This window comes from Pan paniscus, chromosome 19 (genome assembly GCF_029289425.2).
Source record: "Pan paniscus chromosome 19, NHGRI_mPanPan1-v2.0_pri, whole genome shotgun sequence".
NCBI classification, from domain to species: domain Eukaryota; kingdom Metazoa; phylum Chordata; class Mammalia; order Primates; family Hominidae; genus Pan; species Pan paniscus.
This window is the reverse complement of record NC_073268.2, coordinates 91,870,628-91,889,562: the sequence shown is the minus strand read 5'-3', so window position 1 is coordinate 91,889,562 and position 18,935 is coordinate 91,870,628. Positions and strand designations below refer to the sequence as shown.

Sequence of the window (18,935 nt, the reverse complement as noted above, 5' to 3'; positions counted from 1 at the left end):
CCGGAAGGAGAGCCGTCTGGCCGCTGAGGGCCTTGGAGGCTTCTGGGACGGTTCCCTCCCATGGGAGGATCCCCATTCTCACGGCCCAGCCAGCCTGTCTGGTCCCCAGGACAGCTCTGGCCTCTGGAGCTGGTTCTTAACAGTTGTCGCTCAGCAGCTGTGTCCCTCCCCCACTGAGTCCCCAGGGCCTGGCTGGGACAGAGGTGGATGTGGCCCAGAGTTGGCCTTGAAGGGAGGGGTTGGGGCTGCCACCTTGTCCCCTGCTGGCTCCTCGAGGAATGGCAGCCCTGGCCTAAGTCCTGGTTGCTGGAGGGAGGAGGCCGAGTCAGCCCTGGAGCACGTCAGGACCTGTGACAGGGACACTGAGGTAGCCAAGCCGGCTTGCCACCACCCACGTCACGTGCCCTGCTGTGAACTTGAAGGGACAGGAGGGTGGGAAATGGCCAAAGGCCGTGGCCAGGCCCACACGCCCGCAAGTCCCCCAGCCCAGCACTGGGCACAGGGTGGGCAGGCCACAGAGCTCTAGGAAAGCCCCATGCTGAGGCGCATTTTCCTGTCCCCTGGGAGCCAAGTCTGTCCTCAGGAGAGATCGGGCAGCAGCCCCTCTGCCTCCTCCTCCTGGCCAGCCTGGCCCAGAGCTCTCTGGGACTTGGCTAAGCCCCCTTCAAGGGCGTCTGAAGGGAGCACTGTCCTGACTGCCAAGGTGGGGGCAGGGGCACAGGGCTGTCCCTGCCCAGCACAGCTTGGCCCCGTCATCTCCATGGAATGTCACCTGTGGGGCCAGGCAGGCTGAGCAACTGGCTGTCCTCCAGGGAGACGCCTCTTGGGAGCCCCCACCCTGGGCGCCACCCCACCCCACCCCGCCCCGCCCCACCCCACGTCTGGACGCACTCGAGGAAGTGGGGTGAGAACCCCCCCGGGCCCAGGTCAGCTTCCCTCAGGGTCCAGCCCAGCCTGGGCACAGCACATGGATGGGGCAGGATGCTGCCCGCCTGTTCTGGGCCCCCCCGCCCCCTGCTGAGAGCGTTGTCCCCTTCCCAGGGCCTCTGTAGGAGGGTGGGGCGGGGCCAGGCCTGCCCACGGGGTCCACCTTCTGCTCCAGCCAGAGGAGGGTCCTGTAGGGATCCCAGCTGGGGAAGGTGCAGGGGGCCTGGGAGACTGCCTCTCCGAAGCGGTGAAACCCTCACCCTTCCGTCCCTCCCAGCCACCCTCCCTAAAACTTCCCCTGACAGAGGGTGGCAGCCCCAGGCTCTTTGCATAATCCTGTGGCTTCGCTGTCTTCACCCAGCACCAGCGGACAGGGAAGGGCAGAGAAGGCCACCATGGCGACACTCCTCTCCCATCCGCAGCAGCGCCCTCCCTTCTTGCGCCAGGCCATCAAGATAAGGCGCCGCAGAGTCAGAGATCTACAGGATCCCCCGCCCCAAATGGCCCCGGAGGTAGGAGTGACCTCACTGGGGAGAGAGCTGGCCTTGGGGAGCACTGTGGTCTCGGGTACGGGTGCCCTGCTGTCTGGCCCCACCTCTCGAAGGCTGGGACTGGGGACCAGCGACCCTCCCCTGCCTACTCCACCCTGGGGAGAGCCCCCTGGGCCAGCAGAGCAGGGGCTGCCAGATGGACTCTGGGCCACTGTGGGCCTCAGGCCCTGTGGTCTGAGGCTCTCAGAACCCCTCCCTCCCGGTTGGCCTGACCCCATCCCCTACTCCTCCAGCTTCAGAGGAGCCGACTCCATTAGGTGGGGGTGTCCCTGCTGTGGGGTGAGCTGTTTAGGGAGCAGCAGACCCCCAGGCCGACGTGGCACCCCCCTCACCTCCGCTGCCGAGCCTCACTTCCGCTGCTGGGTGAGGAGCAGCTGCCACTGATAAGCAGAGCTGTTTCCTGTGGGGAAGGGAGGGAGGTGGGGTGCGGGTGTGGAGGGCTCGCGCTGCTGGGCGCCCATGGACCTCAGCCACGGCGGGCCCAGGGACGGACCTCCAGGAGGCCTGCTGGGGGAACAGGTGCGGGGCATCACTGGGGCTGGAGGCCGGGGTGCTGGGGCCCCCATACCCTTGGCCTGGTTCAGGCCTCAGAGGAGCCATTCCTGTCCATCTGAGCCTGCTCTGGGCCTCCCGGGACACTGCCTTTCCACCTTGCTCTGCAGATCCAGCCTCCATCCCACCACTTCTCCCCCGAGCAGGTAAGAGTCAGAGTGCTGGGGTGCAGAGAGGTGGGGAGGGCGGCTGTGTGTCCTCCTGCCGGCCAACGCTGATGGCAGCAAGCAACTTGCGGTGGGGAGGGGACTCCTGGGTCTCAACTCCCTCCGCTGCACAAGCCGCCCTTGTCCTGCCCATGGCGAGAGGTGTTGGTGCCAGGGGTGGCTGGTGGGGTCCCCAAGGTGACCCCGTGTGTCTCAGCGGGCCCTGCTCTACGAGGACGCACTCTACACTGTCTTGCACCGCCTGGGTCAGCCTGAGCCCAACCATGTGACGGAGGCCTCTGAGCTGCTGCGATACCTGCAGGAGGTGAGCCCGGCTCCCACCCCACCCCGCTTCCTGCAGCTGCCCTGTCCGGTGCCCCCAGCCACCCACCCGCCTGCTTCCCCACCAGGCCTTCCACGTGGAGCCCGAGGAGCACCAGCAGACACTGCAGCGGGTCAGGGAGCTTGAGGTAACCTGGGGCCAGGGTCCCCCTGGGCAAGGAGGGGCCTGGGAAGCCCAGCCCCCTCAGGGACTCAGGCCATCCCTCCTGTCCCTCCAGAAGCCAATATTTTGTCTGAAGGCAACAGTGAAACAGGCCAAGGGCATTCTGGGCAAAGATGTCAGTGGTGAGCATGGGGTGGGGTCCCCAAGGGGCTTCTTCCTGGCTCCTTCCTCTCCCATCACAGCCTGGCCCAGGACTCTTGGCGGGAGCACCCACCTCCAAGAAGCCCTGTAGCGCTGGCCCCCCATGCTGCTGGTCCCCTTCCCTCTCCCCCGGAGGAGGCTCAGCCCCGGGCGGGGGTGACGAGGGCCTCTCCCAGGGACCCAGCCGACTCCCTGGCTGCCTCATCTTCCCCACTCCTCCACAGGGTTCAGCGACCCCTACTGCCTGCTGGGCATTGAGCAGGGGGTAGGTGTGCCGGGGGGCAGCCCCGGGTCCCGGCAGCGGCAGAAGGCTGTGGTGAGGCACACCATCCCCGAGGAGGAGACCCACCGCACGCAGGTCATCACCCAGACACTCAACCCTGTCTGGGACGAGACCTTCATCCTGTACGTGGCCGTGCTCCGGCCCCCACTCTATCCAGGTCTTTCCTGGGTAGCAGGGTCTGCCCCAGACAATGAGATGAGTAGGTGGTCCTGGATCAGGGGAGGGGGTTTGGCCCTGGGCAAAGACTAGAGGAGAAGCCCATCTCCAGGCACGTTAGGTGGACAGTAGGTCAGATGGGACAGAACAACATCAATGCCACACGTGCTGATGGGGCAAGGAGGGTCAGGCCCTTGTGGGTGAGTCTGGGGGTGCCTGAAGCTGTACCTGAAAGGAGGCAGGGATGGGTGCAGTGGTTCCCACCTGTAATCCCAGCACTTTGGGAGGCCAGGAGACCGAGACCAGCCTGGCCAACATGGCAAAACCCCACCTCTACTAAAAATACAAAAAAGGCCGGGCGTGGTGGCTCACGCCTATAATCCCAGCACTTTGGGAGGCTGAGGAGGGCAGATCATGAGGTCAGGAGATTGAGACCATCCTGGCTAACACGGTGAAACCCCCTCTCTACTAAAATACAAAAAATTAGCCGGGCGTGGTGGCAGGCGCCTGTAGTCCCAGCTACTCGGAAGGCTGAGGCAGGGGAATCGCTTGAACCTGGGAGGCGGAGGTTGCAGTGAGCCGAGATAGCACCACTGCACTCCAGCCTGGTGACAGAGCGACACTCTGTCTCAAAAAAAAAAAAAAAAAATTAGTGGGGGCCAGGCGCAGGGACTCATGCCTGTAATCCCAGCACTTTTGGGAGGCCGAGGCAGGTGGATCACCTGAGGTCAGGAGTTTGAGACCAGCCTGGCCAACACAATGAAGGCCCACCTCTCCTAAAAGTACAAAAATTAGCCGGGCGTGGTGGTGCATGCCTGTAATCCCAGCTACTTAGGAGGCTGAGGCAGGAGAATCACTTGAACCCGGGAGGCGGAGGTTGCAGTGAGCCAAGATCACGCCACTGCACTCCAGCCTGGGTGACAGAGTGAGACTCTGTCTCAAAAAAAAAAAAAAAAAAGGCTGGGCGCGGTGGCTCACGCTTGTAATCCCAGCACTTTGGGAGGCCAAGGCGGGCGGATCACGAGGTCAGAAGCTCAAGACCAGTGTGGCCAACACAGTGAAACCCCGTCTCTACTAAAAATACAAAAATTAGCCAGGTGTGGTGTCGGGCACCTGTAATCCCAGCTACTTGGAAGGCTGAGGCAGGAAAATTGCTTGAACCCAGGAGGCGGAGGTTGCAGTGAGCTAGATCCTGCCACTGCACTCCTCCAGCCTGGGGGACAGAACTAGACTCCATCTCAAAAAAAAAAAAAAAAAAAAAAAAGGGATGCGGCTGGGAGGAGGGAAGTTTGGCAGGGATAGGCTACAACTCCATGGCTCTGGGCTGTGGTCACTTATGGCTTCGTCTGGGGGCATCCACCCTCCAGGACCCTCAACCACGCCCTTTTCTCCATACAGGGAGTTTGAGGACATCACCAATGCGAGCTTTCATCTGGACATGTGGTGAGTGACCTGGCCTGCCCCTAGGGATGGGAAGGGAAGGGATCTGGGGTGAGAGAGGCGGAACCCCCTTCTGGAAGAGGTCGTAGGCACTCTCTCTGCTTCCTTCTCAAACCTCTGTCCTGCCAGGGACCTGGACACTGTGGAGTCTGTCCGACAGAAGCTTGGGGAGCTCACGGATCTGCATGGGCTTCGCAGGTTCGTGTTGCAGGGCTCACAGGGAAGGGGTTGGGGCTCCTTTTGCCCTCCATCCCCCAACATGCACACTGGATGCTGGGGTGCAGGCTCCTTTGGGGTCCAGGTGGCTGCGGCCGGGGGTGGATTCCAGCCTAATCCCTTCCGACCCTTGCTGCGTCCCCCTTATGGGACCCTGCCTGACGCAGGATCTTTAAAGAGGCCCGGAAGGACAAAGGCCAGGACGACTTTCTGGGGAACGTGGTTCTGAGGCTGCAGGTGAGGAGGATGAGGAAAGGGGCCCAGGAGCGAGGCAGAGGGAGGGGGTTGGGAGGGGTTCTGGGGAGAGGCTCTGTGTCCTCACAAAGCTGAGCCTGGGGTCCACCTCCTGTCGCCTCCGCTGCCCCGACTCTATGAGGTTCTGACGCTCACGGGCTGGGCATCCCCGCCTGTCAGGACCTGCGCTGCCGAGAGGACCAGTGGTACCCCCTGGAACCCCGCACTGAGACCTACCCAGACCGAGGCCAGTGCCACCTCCAGTTCCAACTCATCCATAAGCGGGTAGGTCGGGTACTGGGCCAGTGGCCGTGCCCAGCTCTTGCGGTGGTCTGCTGGGTTGCGGGGCTGGCTGCACCCAGTGTGAGGCCCTGTCTGCTCACAGAGGCCTCATTGCAGAGAGCCACTTCGGCCAGCCGCTCGCAGCCCAGCTACACCGTGCACCTCCACCTCCTGCAGCAGCTTGTGTCCCACGAGGTCACCCAGCACGAGGTATTGCCCTCCTGGGGCTGGGCGCAGCCGGGGCTGCCCTTCAGGTCCTGACACTCCTCCACCTGCTCCCCTCAGGCGGGAAGCACCTCCTGGGACGGGTCGCTGAGTCCCCAGGCTGCCACCGTCCTCTTTCTGCACGCCACACAGAAGGACCTGTCCGACTTCCACCAGTCCATGGCGTGAGTACACAGCCCTGGGCAGAACCCCTGAGCCACCAGCCCCCCACGCCCCCTGCCCTCCTCCAAGCCGGTAGCCCAAAGTGTAATTCTCAGCAGAGTTCCCTTTGGCCCAAAATGTGTGTTTTAAGTTTTGAATCAGTTGCCAATTTAAAAAAGTCTAGAGATTCGGCTGATGTGGTGGCTCACTCCTGTAATCCCAGGACTTTGGGAGGCTGAGGCAGGAGGATCACTTGAGCCCAGGATTTCAAGGCTGCAGTGAGCTATGATCACACCAACACTCCTGCCCGGATCACAGAGTGAGACCTCATTTCCAAAAAATATTAGAAAAAGCTATCTGGAGATTTGACATACCATCCAGATCTCCAGCTTCTCATGAAACACAAGTGCTGGAACTGCAGGGTCATCATTTTGCTGCTTTTTTTTTTTTTTTTGAAACGGAGTTTCACCCTTGTTGTCCAGGCTGGAGTGGAATGGTGCAATCTTGACTCACTGCATGCAACCTCTGCCTTCCAGGTTCAAGTGATTCTCCTGCCTCAGCCTCCCGAGTAGCTGGGATTACAGGCATGCGCCACCACGCCCAGCTAACTTTGTATTTTTAGTAGAGACGGGGTTTCTCCATGTTGGTCAAGCTGGTCTCCAACTCCCGACCTCAGGTGATCTACCTGCCTTGGCCTCTCAAAGTACTGAGATTATAGGCATGAGCCACTGCACCGAGCCATTTTGCTGCTTTTTTTTTTTGAGACGGAGTCTTGCTCTTTCGCCCAGGCTGGAGTGCAGTGGCACGATCTTGGCTCACTGCAGGCTCCGCCTCCTGGGTTCACGCCATTCTCCTGCCTCAGCCTCCCGAGTAGCTGAGACTACAGGCGCCAGCCACCGCGCCCGGCTAATTTTTTGTATTTTTAGTAGAGATGGGGTTTCACCGTGTTAGCCAGGATGGTCTCGATCTCCTGACCTCGTGATCCGCCCGCCTTGGCCTCCCAAAGTGCTGGGATTATAGGCGCGTGCCACCACGCCCAGCCTTTGCTGCTTTTTTGAGTGGACAGAGCAGAGCAATGTGTGTGCCTCTGCCCATCATGGCTGCCATTGGGCCCACTTCAGTTGCTTTCGTCTCCTGAGTCCTGGGCATTTGAATTTGGACCCGGTCCCTAACCCCAGCCCCGCTTCCCAATGCCATAGCCTTCAACTCAGCAAAACTACGCGCTGATAAGGACAAATCTATGTTGAGGGCCACTCACGTCAAGTCCTAGGAATGCCGGGGAGGGCACAGGGGGTCACAGCCATTCCAGTGCATGTGAGTAGGGCAGAGATGGGACACAGCCGGCCGGGCACGGTGGCTCGCGCCTGGAATCCCAGCACTTTGGGAGGCTGAGACAGGCAGATCACTTGAAGTCAGGAGTTTGAGACCAGCCTGGCCAACATGGTGAAATCCCGTCTCTACAAAATATAGAAAAATTAGTCAGGTATGGGGGCGCATGTCTGTAATCCCAGCTACTCGGGAGGGTGAGGCATGAGAATCACTTGAACCCGGGAGGTGGAGGTTGCAGTGAGCTGAGATCGCACCACTGCACTCCAGCCTGGGCGACACAGCGAGGCTCTGTCTCAAAAAAAAAAAAAGAGATGGGACACAGCCAAGTGCTGGCCAGGGGAGGAACAGGAGCAGGATGCTGACTGAGGCCTGGGCTGTGACTTGGAGTCTGAGTGGGAGCGGAGGGAGCCCAGGGGAGTGCATTTCTGGGCTGGGGTCAGCTTGTATACTGCTAGGACCTCAGGCAGGTGGGTGATTCGGAGACAAGGGTGGAATGGTGGTGCGGCTGGAGACTGGAGCAGGCACCAGATGGGGAGGGGCCTGGTTTGCCTGCAGGGCCCAAGCACAGTAATGCAGGTGGCTGCAGTGTCCAATAGGGACTTCGGCCTGTCCCCAGGCTGCTCCTCTCCCCCATCCTCTGCCCTCCCACTGGACCTCGTTTGTGTGACATCCCCCCAAACCATCTGAAAGGAAGTTCTCGCTGATGCTTGCCACATGTGCACGAAGGCTCAGGTCCATAGATCCTATTTTTCTTTTCTTTTCTTTTTTTTTTTTTTTTTTGAGCTGGAGTTTCCCTCTTGTCACCCAGGCTGGAGTGCCATGGCACAATCTCAGCTCACTGCAACTTCTGCCTCCCAGGTTCAAGTGATTCTCTTGTCTCAGCCTCCCAAGTAGCTGGGACTACAGGTGCCTGCCATCACACCTGGCTAAATTTTGTATTTTTGGTAGAGATGGGGTTTCACCATGTTGGCCAGGCTGGTCTCAAACTCCTGACCTCAGGTGATCCACCCGCCTCGGCCTCCAAAAGTCCTGGGATTACAGGTGTGAGCCACCGTGCCCAGCTAATCCAATTTTTCAAAAACAGCAAGAAATCCTGAAGTTTTAAAATCACAAAGATCTCAACCTGGGCAATTTGAAAAGCATCTATGGAAACAAAGAAAAAAAATCCTGGCTGGTCACAGTGACTCATGTCTGTAATCCCAGCACTTTGGGAGGCCGAGGCGGGTGGATCACTTGAGGTCAGGTGTTCGAGACCAGCCTGGCCAACATGGTGAAACCCCATCTCTACTAAAAATAAAAAATTTAGCTGGGCATGGTGGTACATGCCTGTAGTCCCAGCTACTTGGGAGGCTGAGGCTGGAGAATCGCTTGAACCCAGGAGGCGCAGGTTGCAGTGAGCCGAGATCACGCCACTGCACTTCAGCCTGGGTGACGGAGTGAGACTACATCTCAAAAAAAATAAAACAAAAACAATCCTGCATGTCCTGTTGAGCCACTAGTTTTCAGCCTGTACTGGTGGATGGTTCTCCACCAGGGGCCCTGGAGGAGGGAGGTGATTCCCCCCACCTGAGGCCGGGTGAACAGGGGAAGGCAATTTCCTCCTCCCTGTCCAGCTGAGGGCTTCCTGTCCCCTGCAGGCAGTGGCTGGCCTACAGCCGCCTCTACCAGAGCCTGGAGTTCCCCAGCAGCTGCCTCCTGCACCCCATCACCAGCATCGAGTACCAGTGGATCCAGGGTCGGCTCAAGGCAGAACAGGTAGGCATGCAGTGGCAAGGGGCACGGGGCAGGCAGGGCTCAGGGAAGAGGCAGGGGAGCAGCAGCAGCTGTCTAGGCCCCTAAAGCATCTCCTGGCTCTTCAGCAGGAGGAGCTGGCCGCCTCATTCAGCTCCCTGCTGACCTACGGCCTCTCCCTCATCCGGAGGTTCCGCTCTGTCTTCCCCCTCTCTGTCTCGGACTCCCCAGCCCGGCTGCAGTCTCTTCTCAGGTCAGTGGCTGCCTTCCTCTTCCTCGGTGGGGTCAGGGATGAGGGAGCAGCTGGGGTGCCTGCAGGAGTGGGAGAATTGTCGGAGGAGTGAGTGCAGTGTGGGGCAGCAGGCACTTTCGACACAGCTCTTTCCGTCTTGCAGGGTCCTGGTACAGATGTGCAAGATGAAGGCCTTTGGAGAACTGTGCCCCAACACCGCCCCATTGCCCCAGCTGGTGACTGAGGCCCTGCAGGTATGGTACTCGCGCTGGGGATGGGGGAGACCAGCGCCTGGGCCTGGCAGTCCCTCCCTGCTCACTGCCTCTTTGTCGACAGACTGGCACCACTGAATGGTTCCACCTGAAGCAGCAGCACCATCAACCCATGGTGCAGGTGAGGGGCTGGGCAAGGGGGAGGGCAGGGGGGCACGGGGGGTGGTGCCTGCCTCTGGCAGCCCTGCCCAACCCACCTCTGTCTCTGCAGGGCATCCCGGAGGCAGGCAAGGCCTTGCTGGGCCTGGTACAGGATGTCATTGGCGACCTGCACCAGTGCCAGCGCACATGGGACAAGATCTTCCACAAGTGAGCAGATAGCCAGGTCGGGAGGTAGTGGGGCATTGCCTCAGAGCCGGAACCATGGGGACCCTGGTGTATGCCACTGGGTGACACCTGCTGCCTTTCCTCCAGTACCCTCAAGATCCACCTCTTCTCCATGGCTTTCCGGGAGCTGCAGTGGCTAGTGAGTCCCTCCACCGTCTCTAGGGCATGCCCTCCGACAAAGCTGTGGGCCCCGCCCTCCACACCTTTCCTTTGCAGGTGGCCAAGCGGGTGCAGGACCACACGACGGCTGTGGGTGATGCAGTGTCCCCAGAGATGGGCGAGAGTCTGTTCCAGCTCTACATCAGCCTCAAGGAGCTCTACCAGCTGCGCATGAGCTCCTCAGAGAGGTGGGCAGCAGGCCAATTGTGGGCGGCTGCAGGGGCACAGGGGAGGGGAGGGTGGACGAGGCCCCAGGGCCCATGGTGGCCCCAGCCTTCCCGACGCTGAGCCCCGGCAATCCCCAGGGATGGAGTTCTGGCCCTGGATAATTTCCACCGCTGGTTCCAGCCGGCCATCCCCTCCTGGCTGCAGAAGACGTACAACGAGGCCCTGGCGCGGGTGCAGCGCGCTGTGCAGATGGATGAGGTGGGGGCGTGGCCAGGGCGGGGGGCGGGGCCCCGGTTTGGGGGTGAGGCTTGGGTTCTGCCTGGACCTCCAAAGCGTAGTAAAAGCCAGTAACCCGCTCTGAACATCCCTTTTGGGTGCACTTGAGTCCAGTTTTGTGCAAAACGCTGCCTCTGGATATCCTTGGGGCTGTGGCTTCACTTTGCCTGAGATCCTGCAGCCTGGGGGTCTGGGCGGAGCCGTGCTTGTCTCTTGTGAAGCTCCCTGCCCAGCTCTGTGCCTGGTGATGGTAGCTGCTCTATGAATGAAGGAAGGAGGGAAGGGGGTGGATTTGGCAGTATCCTGAGTCCTCCTTTCTTCCCCCAGCTGGTGCCCCTGGGTGAACTGACCAAGCACAGCACATCAGCGGTGGATCTATCCACCTGCTTTGCCCAGATCAGCCACACTGCCCGGCAGCTGGACTGGCCAGACCCAGAGGAGGCCTTCATGATTACCGTCAAGTTTGTGGAGGTGCGGCATCTTCCACGTGTCCTTCCCCCTCTTTCTAGAACAGCCACACTACCACCCACCGTTTCTCCCGTGCTCTCACCCAGGCAGCCTCCCAAGGCCTATATTCTAAATCCCCCAAGTCGCTGAAATTCCCATGCCCTCCCACCTGCCCTTCCTGGATGCCCCACCCATGGATCAGTTCCGTCTGTCCAACCCCACCCTAGGACACCTGTCGCCTGGCCCTGGTGTACTGCAGCCTTATAAAGGCCCGGGCCCGCGAGCTCTCTTCAGGCCAGAAGGACCAAGGCCAGGCAGCCAACATGGTAAGGCCAGAGCTGGGGCTGGGAGTCTAGCTGGGTGTGGGGACCAGCCTGGGCACAGTTCAGGAAGCTCTGCATCTCTGTCCCAGCTGTGTGTGGTGGTGAATGACATGGAGCAGCTGCGGCTGGTGATCGGCAAGTTGCCTGCCCAGCTGGCATGGGAGGCCCTGGAGCAGCGGGTAGGGGCCGTGCTGGAGCAGGGGCAGCTGCAGAACACGCTGCATGCCCAGCTGCAGAGCGCGCTGGCCGGGCTGGGCCATGAGATCCGCACTGGCGTCCGCACCCTGGCCGAGCAGGTACCTTGTCCGACCGCACAGTCACCCCATCCCATCCCGTCTTCAGCCTACCTGGCTCCAGCAGCACCTGGGCCAAGGTCCAACCCTGACCCCTTCGTGCGTCTAAACTCAGGCCCTAAGGAACTCTCCCATCCCCAACTCATGCCCTGACCTCCCTCCTTCTTCCGTTTTGTGTCTCCAGTTGGAGGTGGGCATCGCCAAGCACATCCAGAAACTGGTGGGCGTCAGGGAGTCCGTCCTGCCTGAGGATGTAAGTGGCCCTTCTGCCTGCTGGCCTTCACCACCCTGCCAGCTCTGTAGATCTGGGGTCATTGAAGGCCTTGGTGTCAAAGATAAGTCCCCCAGACCAGGCAAAGCATGTTCTCTCCCTGGGCCTCAGTTTCCTCCTGGGATGCTCATAGGAACGGGTTGGGTCACTCCACCGGCTGTCCCAGCACTGACAGTCAATGAGGGGGCTGCAGTTGGGGAGGGCTTAGACTTTGCAGCCAAACAGGCCAGGGTGCACATCCTTCTCAGCTGCCTCCTAGCTTTGCCGTCCTGTTCACACAAGCCAGCTGACCTGTAAGTGGGGGCATATCATGCTGCACACCTTCGACTGGCGGGTAGAAGGATATTCATTCATTCACCAACTATTTATTAGGTCCCCACTTTGTCCTATGCATTGATTTAAGCACTGGGGATAGGTCAGTGAACAATATGACAAAATACCTGCTTTCCTGGAGCTCACTTTCTAGTAGTGGAGGTGAAAAAAGAGCTACATAGTGAGTATCCATAACTATAGTGATAGTTATAGCTATTAACTCTGCACAGGCGTGTATGCGCGTGCACACACATGCAGTGTGCTAGATAATGATAAGTCTACAGAGAAAATTTAAAACAGAGAAGCGGCTGAGAAGTGTCAGAGGGTTGTATTTTTAGATGGTGGCCAGGGAAGGCAGTGACAACTGAGTGAAGACCTACAGGAAGCAAGGGGAGGAGGCATGAGAAGTTCTAGGGGAGGAGCATTCCGGGCAGAGGGAACGGCAAGGGCAGAGACCCTGAAGCAGGACCATGCCTGGAAGTTTCCAGGGCTGTAGAGGAGGCCAGTGTGGCTGGGACAGGCTGAGCAACGGAGAGGGGAAGGCAGAGAGGTGGGCAGGCCGGCCTCTTACAGACACTACAAACTGCTCTCACAGAACGGTTCCCAGCCCTGTTTCCTCCCTCCAGGTCAGGGGAAGGGGATGGGGGTGGGGCCAACATGGGCCGGAACCACACCTGCTCCCCATCTCCCTCCCCAGGCCATTCTGCCCCTGATGAAGTTCCTGGAGGTGGAGCTTTGCTACATGAACACCAACTTGGTGCAGGAGAACTTCAGCAGGTCTGTAGCAGCCCCTGCCCTGGGCGCGCTCGCCACCTCACCTTCTCCTCCCACGGCCCCTCCTTCCTGGGCCCCAGCATCCGTTCTGAGGGGTGTAGCAGCCCCTGCCCTGGGCGCGCTCGCCACCTCCCCCTCTCCTCCCACGGCCCCTCTTTCCTGGGCCTCAGCATCCGTTCTGAGGGGTGGAGGTGAATCCCTTTGGTGACCTCCCTTATGGGGTGCAACAGGCTCTGCTAAGGCTCGCTGCAGGGACGGGGAGCTTGCCACTTCTCAGGCCTCCCCATTTCCTGCTGCCTAGCTCTGAGTGCTTTGAGTTCTTCCTTAGGCTGAGCCAAAATCTACCTGTCCTTTCTCCTTTAGTCCCAGGCCTGTCTTCAGGGCCTCCCTGACTGCTCCTCTGCCCCCATTAGGTTACAGGTGGTCCCTGCCCACGGTGCAGGGAGAACTTCTAGCTAGGGTGTCTTATAGCAGGGACCCAGCATGCCAGGCAACAGGCGGTGGAGTCCAGCACATGGGCTCTGGACCACCTGGGTTCAGACTCCGGCTTCATCACTGCTTAGCAGCCTTGGGCAAGTTCCTGGTGCAGATGAGAGTAGTTCTGGCTTCTGTTGAGGATTAAATGGGTCATGTGAGGTGCTGAGCGTGGTGTCGGTACAAAGGAAGTGGTCAGTGACTATTAGCGGTAGTGACGATGACGATGACAGCACCCCACCTCCCTGTGGAATCTGGGCCCTGAAGAGGCCGCAGCCCTCCTAGAGTTCTGTTCCACCCCCAGAGGTATAAGCCAGGGCCCCTTGGAGCCCGGCTGTTTTTATTTCTTAAACCATGTATATATATTTTTTATTTTTTTGAGACGGAGTCTCGCTCTGTCGCCCAGGCTGGAGTGCAGTGGCACGATCTCAGCTCACTGCAACCTCCGCCTCCGGGTTCAAGTGATTCCCTGCCTCAGCCTGCTGAGTAGCTGGGACTACAGGTGCATGCCATTATGCCTGGCTAATTGTTTTTTTGAGATGGAGTCTTGCTCTGTTGCCAGGCCAGAATGCAGTGGTGCAATCTTGGCTTACTGCAACCTCCGCCTCCTGGGTTCAAGCGATTCTCCTGCCTCAGCCTCCCAAGTAGCTGGGACTACAGGCACGCGCCACAATGCCTGGCTAATTTTTGTATTTTTAGTAGAGACGGGGTTTCACCATGTTGGCCAGGATGGTCTCAATCTCTTGACCTCCTGATCCACCCACCTCGACCTCCCAAAGTGCTGGGATTACAGGCATGAGCCACCGCGCCCGGCCTGGTTCTGTCTTAAATCATGGTTGTCACTGGGGGCCTGACCTCCTCCGTCTCCAGCCTTGTTTGTGGGTTCCGTTAGTCTGCTGGGGAGGGTTCTTCACTGAGGTTGAGAGGTGTGTTGGATAGGACTGACCCCACCTGCCCCTTGCTGGTCCTGTACCCACCCTCTCCCCAGCCTCACCTGGGGTGGGAGGAGCTGGGGTGGGGCTGGGTCACTGAGGCCTCCCCTTTCTCAAGAGCATCTTTGCTTCCTCCTCCGCCACCGCCCTGCCGTGCTGTGTCCGCATCCCTCCGGCCCCCGCGCCAGCCTCCTGACCCTGCTCTGGACCCACACGCTCACAGTGCTGGTGGAGGCGGCCGCCTCCCAGCGCAGCTCATCCCTGGCTTCCAACAGGCTGAAGATTGCCCTGCAGGTAATAGAACCGGTCACAGCAATGATAACCCTGGTGGGAGGGTGCCTGGGGTCACCTCTGATATCTCCCCCAGAACCTGGAGATCTGCTTCCACGCTGAGGGCTGTGGCCTGCCACCCGAGGCCCTGCACACTGCCACCTTCCAGGTAGGGGCTTTGGGTGAGCTTCCCCGTAGGAGGTCCGGGGAGCCTGCCTTTTGGCACTCACCTATGTCCAAGGTCGGCTACATAATTTATGGGGCCCAGTACAAAATGAAAAACTGGGCCCCTTATTCAAAAGTTATTACAAATTTTAGAACGGTGACGACAGAACCTGAAACCAAGCCTGGGTCCTCCTAAGCACAGGGGCCCTGTGTGCCCACATGCGGGGTGGGGTCGGGGAAGCATGCCTGTGAAGCCAGCCCTGTCTGTGCCTCTCCTGCTGTCTGTCTGGCCTGAGGGTGACCCCAGCCCGTTGTCCCATGACCCAATACTTTCCATTTCAAACGGACATGTTACCCTTGACGGTGAGCTCCTGGAGGGCAGGCCCGGGCTGTGGTTGGGCGTGCAGTCCAGGTGGATCCTCAGCTGTATGTGTTCCCAGGCTCTGCAGAGGGACCTGGAGCTGCAGGCGGCCTCCAGCCGGGAACTCATCCGGAAGTACTTCTGCAGCCGAATCCAGCAGCAGGTGAGGCCTCTCCCTCGAGCTGTGCCCTCTGCAGGCCCTGCAGCACCTCGCTCCCGCTGTGACCCTGCTGACCCTGCCCCTGCTCCCCACCCCAGGCAGAAACCACCTCTGAGGAGCTGGGGGCTGTGACAGTCAAGGCCTCCTACCGCGCCTCTGAGCAGAAGCTGCGTGTGGAGCTGCTCAGCGCCTCCAGCCTGCTGCCCCTGGACTCCAATGGTGAGTGGAGGCTGCCCTTTGGCCACTCTCCATGGTCCCGTCCTGGCCCTACTGTCTCAGCGACCCTGGGGGCTTTGCTCACCCTGCAGGAGCTCTGGGTGCATTTCCTCCAGTTACCAGGAGGGGTCAGTGCCGCTGAGCAGAGCATAGCTGCTGGGGTGGGGTGCCTGAGAGACCCTCAGCTGACGCACACTCCCCGGCCACTTACCAGGCTCCAGCGACCCCTTTGTCCAGCTGACCTTGGAGCCCAGGCATGAGTTCCCTGAGCTGGCGGCCCGGGAGACCCAGAAGCACAAGAAGGACCTTCACCCATTGTTTGATGAGACCTTTGAATTGTGAGTGGGTCCCGTTCTTCTCCTAGTCCCTCCCCTCATCTCCCCCCACTGGGCTCCCTCAGGCCTGCTCCTCCTGGCTGGGGCCAAGGGGCTCCCCTGAGATGGCCACATTTGGGCCCAAGGGATGGGGCACCTGGGACAAGAGTTTGCAGCTGGATGTGGTGGCTCACACCTGTCATCACAGCACTTTGGGAGGCCGAGGCAGGTGGATCACTTGAGGTCAGGAGTTCAAGACCAGCCTGGCCAACAGTCTCTACTAAAAATACAAAATTAGCCAGGCATGATGGTGGGCACCTGTAATCCCAGCTACTTGGGAGGCTGAGGCAGGAGAATTGCTTAACCCAGGAGGCAGAGGCTGCTGAGATGGTGCCACTGCACTCCAGCCTGGGTGACAGAGTGAGACTCCATCTCAAAAAAAAAAAAAAAAAAAGAAAGAGGGCCAGGCGCGGTGGCTAACGCCTGTAATCCCAACACTTTGGGAGGCCAAGGCGGGCGGATCACGAGGTCAGGAGATCGAGACCATCCTGGCTAACATGGTGAAACCCCGTCTCTACTAAAAACAAAAAATTAGCTGGGTGTGGTGGGACACGCCTGCAATCCCAGCTACTCGGGAGGCTGAGGCAGGAGAACCACTTGAACCCGGGAGGCGGAGGTTGTAGTGAGCCAAGATGGCGCCACTGCACTCCAGCCTGGGTGACAGAGCAAGACTCCGTCTCAGAAAAAAAAGTTTGCTTCCCTTGGGGGAAGGGGTGGACTCCCAGGTGTTTAACTTAGGGACTTCCAGGGAAGGGTCCTGTCTCTGAGGTTCTCAGTAACCTGCTCCTAGTTCCTCAGCACAGGTGAACAGGGAACACAGGACCGCTGGTTTAAAGCATCAGCCCACGGTCAGAGCAGGCATTGCACCACATGGCTGAGAGGTGCCAGGCTGAGAGCTGGCTTTGCAGTCCAAACCCTGGCTGGTTCCCAACACCAAGTGGGTGAACCCATGTGCCGAGGCTGGGGTGGCTGTGCTGGGGCTGGCAGCAGAGCCCTGACTCTCCCCGCAGCCTGGTGCCTGCTGAGCCGTGCCGCAAGGCTGGGGCATGCCTCCTGCTCACCGTGCTGGACTACGACACGCTGGGGGCCGACGACCTGGAAGGCGAGGCTTTCCTGCCGCTGCGTGAGGTGCCCGGGCTGAGTGGCTCTGAGGAGCCTGGTGAGGTGCCTCAGACCCGCCTGCCCCTCACGTACCCCGCACCCAACGGTAGGCCTGAGCCCGGGGCAGGGTGGTGCGGGGACGGGAGCCTGTAAAGCTCAGGCAGGGGCCCCAGAGAGGTGATGCCAGGGTCGGAGAACAGCTTCCCTGGAGACGGGAGCCAGTGGGACAGCCACGGCCCATCTCTCGGTCTAATCAAGAGACCAGTGAACTTTAAGCTAAGTGTAACGTGACTCTCCTTGCATGGGGAAGTCACCAAGAAGTTTAACTGGGGAGAAGGGCCTGGATCTCACTCGGCGGGGCCACATCCCTGCAGAGCATTTTTGATACCAGCGACGGTCTGATGCTTGTGCACTTATTATGAGCAAGTGCTAAGCACTTTATGCATTCCAGCCAACGAAGCAGATATTATTAGCACTCTTTTACAGATGAGTAAACCGAGGCATGAAAAGGTTAACTTGCTAGCTTTAGGTTCTCGTATAAAAAGGTAATAGTCAAACCTCAGGCACATCTCAGCCCCTCGCTGCAGTCAGGACAGTGTCCCAGCAGCACTCTGTCTGTTACGCGACCGGATGCGTCTGTCAGACCACCTCCTGGGCTGGGCTGGCGCGGGTCTGTCACTTGTTTCCTTCAAGGTTGTTGGGGAGATGGAGCAGTGTTGTGTACCCCCCCCACACACTCTGCCACCACCAGGCACTGCCCTCTCCCCTGGCATCTGACCCCCAAACCCCTCTCTCCGCAGGGGACCCAATCCTGCAGCTGCTGGAGGGCCGGAAGGGTGACCGAGAGGCCCAGGTCTTTGTGAGGCTGCGGCGGCACCGGGCCAAGCAGGCCTCCCAGCATGCCTTGCGGCCGGCACCGTAGCCGTAGAGGTTTGCGGTGGGGACTTGCAAGGGCTTTCCTGTAGGGTCTGGGGCTTCCCCGCCACATCGCGGCCCTCCAGCCTGGCCTAACACTTGGGGAGCCCCAGCATGCGGAGTGCCCAGAGTGCAGACCTCCCCTGCCTCCCATGGTGATGGGGGCTCAGCAGCGACATCTCTACTCCTGCCTCCCTGCCTCCAGCCCTGGCTGCAATGTCTCTACCACATCCCAGCACCAGGGGGAGCAAATCCTGCCCCTGCCCGCCTCTCAGAAAAGCTGCTGTGGTGGGCAGGGGATTGGGCCATCTGTCTCCTGGCCCTGGCCCATCTGCCTCCTGGCCTTCCTGTTCCAGCCACTGGGGTGGGGGCCAGGTTCACTGGGACCAGGGCTACAGGCACAGAGTCTCCTGGGAAAGGGAGAGGGGACCCTGCCAAAGATGAGGCTCCAGCTGCCCTAGGGGGAGGGTGGTGGCCATTACTAGAGGGAGCCTGGGTCCTCTCCCCAGGGGCTGCCAGCATCCAGGCCAGGAAGCCTGGAGCCAAGAACCTTCTGGCTCTGAGGGAGCAAGAGCTGGCAGGCAGCGGGGCTGGCACAGACAGACGGAAGCAGAAAGGACAGTTTGGCCGCTGTGTCTGCTGTGCACGCCCCCTCCCCGGACAGCACCTGCCACCTAGAAACTTTCTTAGCAAAAAAATTAATAAAAACAAATCCATTGTCCTCTTAAAATATGCCTTTGGCCTACAGTGGGGCCCGGAATGCGAGCCAGGCCGGGTAGCTTCCTCCCCAGCCCTCAGGGGACTTTGAGCTACCGCCACGTTGGGGTAGCTACAAAGCAGGGGGGTAGGTGTGGAAATAACTGAGGCAGAGGCAGGGCTAGGGTGATTTTTGGCTGTGGGCTTTGAATAAATTGCTTTACCAGGCATACCAGTTCCTGTGGTGACACCCAGGACAGGGACCCGTTCCTCGGGGGAGCACAGTGAGCAGGGGCCTCCCAGGGGTGCAGGTTGAGGCTGAGGGGCTGCTCTTGAGACAGTAGGGCGTAGAGGAGCTGGGTCCCTCCCCTGCCTGGGGGGGTGTCAGAACCTGAGGCCTGGTCATCACGTCATCCTAGCTGTGTGACCCTGGTTCCATGTCGGAACCTCTGAGTCTGCATAAAATGAGGACAGGAGTCGAGGTTAGCTGAGATGACATCCAAGGCCCGAGACCATGCAAAGAGGATCCCACCAGGGTGTTTTCTCACCCCCACCGCA

At 59.9% G+C, this 18,935-nt stretch overlaps 1 protein-coding gene across 2 annotated transcripts; it reads left to right on the top strand.

Annotated features, from left to right (window-relative positions):
• The first annotated feature begins 44 nt into the window (after nucleotides 1-44).
• On the top strand, nucleotides 45-18,411 carry UNC13D (unc-13 homolog D). Of its 2 annotated transcripts, XM_034942903.3 has the most exons (32): nucleotides 45-1,439; nucleotides 2,141-2,176; nucleotides 2,394-2,501; nucleotides 2,587-2,646; nucleotides 2,737-2,803; nucleotides 3,047-3,227; nucleotides 4,660-4,704; nucleotides 4,831-4,899; nucleotides 5,085-5,154; nucleotides 5,332-5,436; nucleotides 5,551-5,643; nucleotides 5,719-5,822; nucleotides 8,766-8,883; nucleotides 8,988-9,112; nucleotides 9,255-9,345; nucleotides 9,428-9,484; nucleotides 9,575-9,672; nucleotides 9,778-9,829; nucleotides 9,907-10,037; nucleotides 10,155-10,275; nucleotides 10,621-10,764; nucleotides 10,968-11,066; nucleotides 11,153-11,359; nucleotides 11,541-11,609; nucleotides 12,637-12,716; nucleotides 14,308-14,413; nucleotides 14,487-14,558; nucleotides 14,995-15,078; nucleotides 15,174-15,294; nucleotides 15,506-15,629; nucleotides 16,676-16,872; nucleotides 17,567-18,411. In XM_034942903.3, the coding sequence occupies exons 1-32, from the start codon at nucleotides 1,323-1,325 to the stop codon at nucleotides 17,686-17,688; spliced, it is 3,273 nt and encodes a 1,090-aa protein (XP_034798794.3). In that variant the 5' UTR covers nucleotides 45-1,322; the 3' UTR covers nucleotides 17,689-18,411. The 2 variants fall into 2 exon arrangements, with proteins under 2 accessions (XP_034798794.3, XP_034798795.1); XM_034942904.3 differs by lacking the exons at nucleotides 45-1,439; nucleotides 2,141-2,176; nucleotides 2,394-2,501; nucleotides 2,587-2,646; nucleotides 2,737-2,803 and having other exon boundaries at nucleotides 3,227-3,304.
• Nucleotides 18,412-18,935: the final 524 nt, after the last annotated feature.

Excerpts from the sequence above, each read along its gene's own strand:
- UNC13D (XM_034942903.3), top strand. The coding sequence starts at position 1,323 with ATGGCGACACTCCTCTCCCATCCGCAGCAGCGCCCTCCCTTCTTGCGC. Across the intron at positions 5,644-5,718 it reads ACGAGGTCACCCAGCACGAG|GCGGGAAGCACCTCCTGGGA; the intron begins GTATTGCCCTCC and ends TGCTCCCCTCAG. Across the intron at positions 5,823-8,765 it reads GACTTCCACCAGTCCATGGC|GCAGTGGCTGGCCTACAGCC; the intron begins GTGAGTACACAG and ends TGTCCCCTGCAG.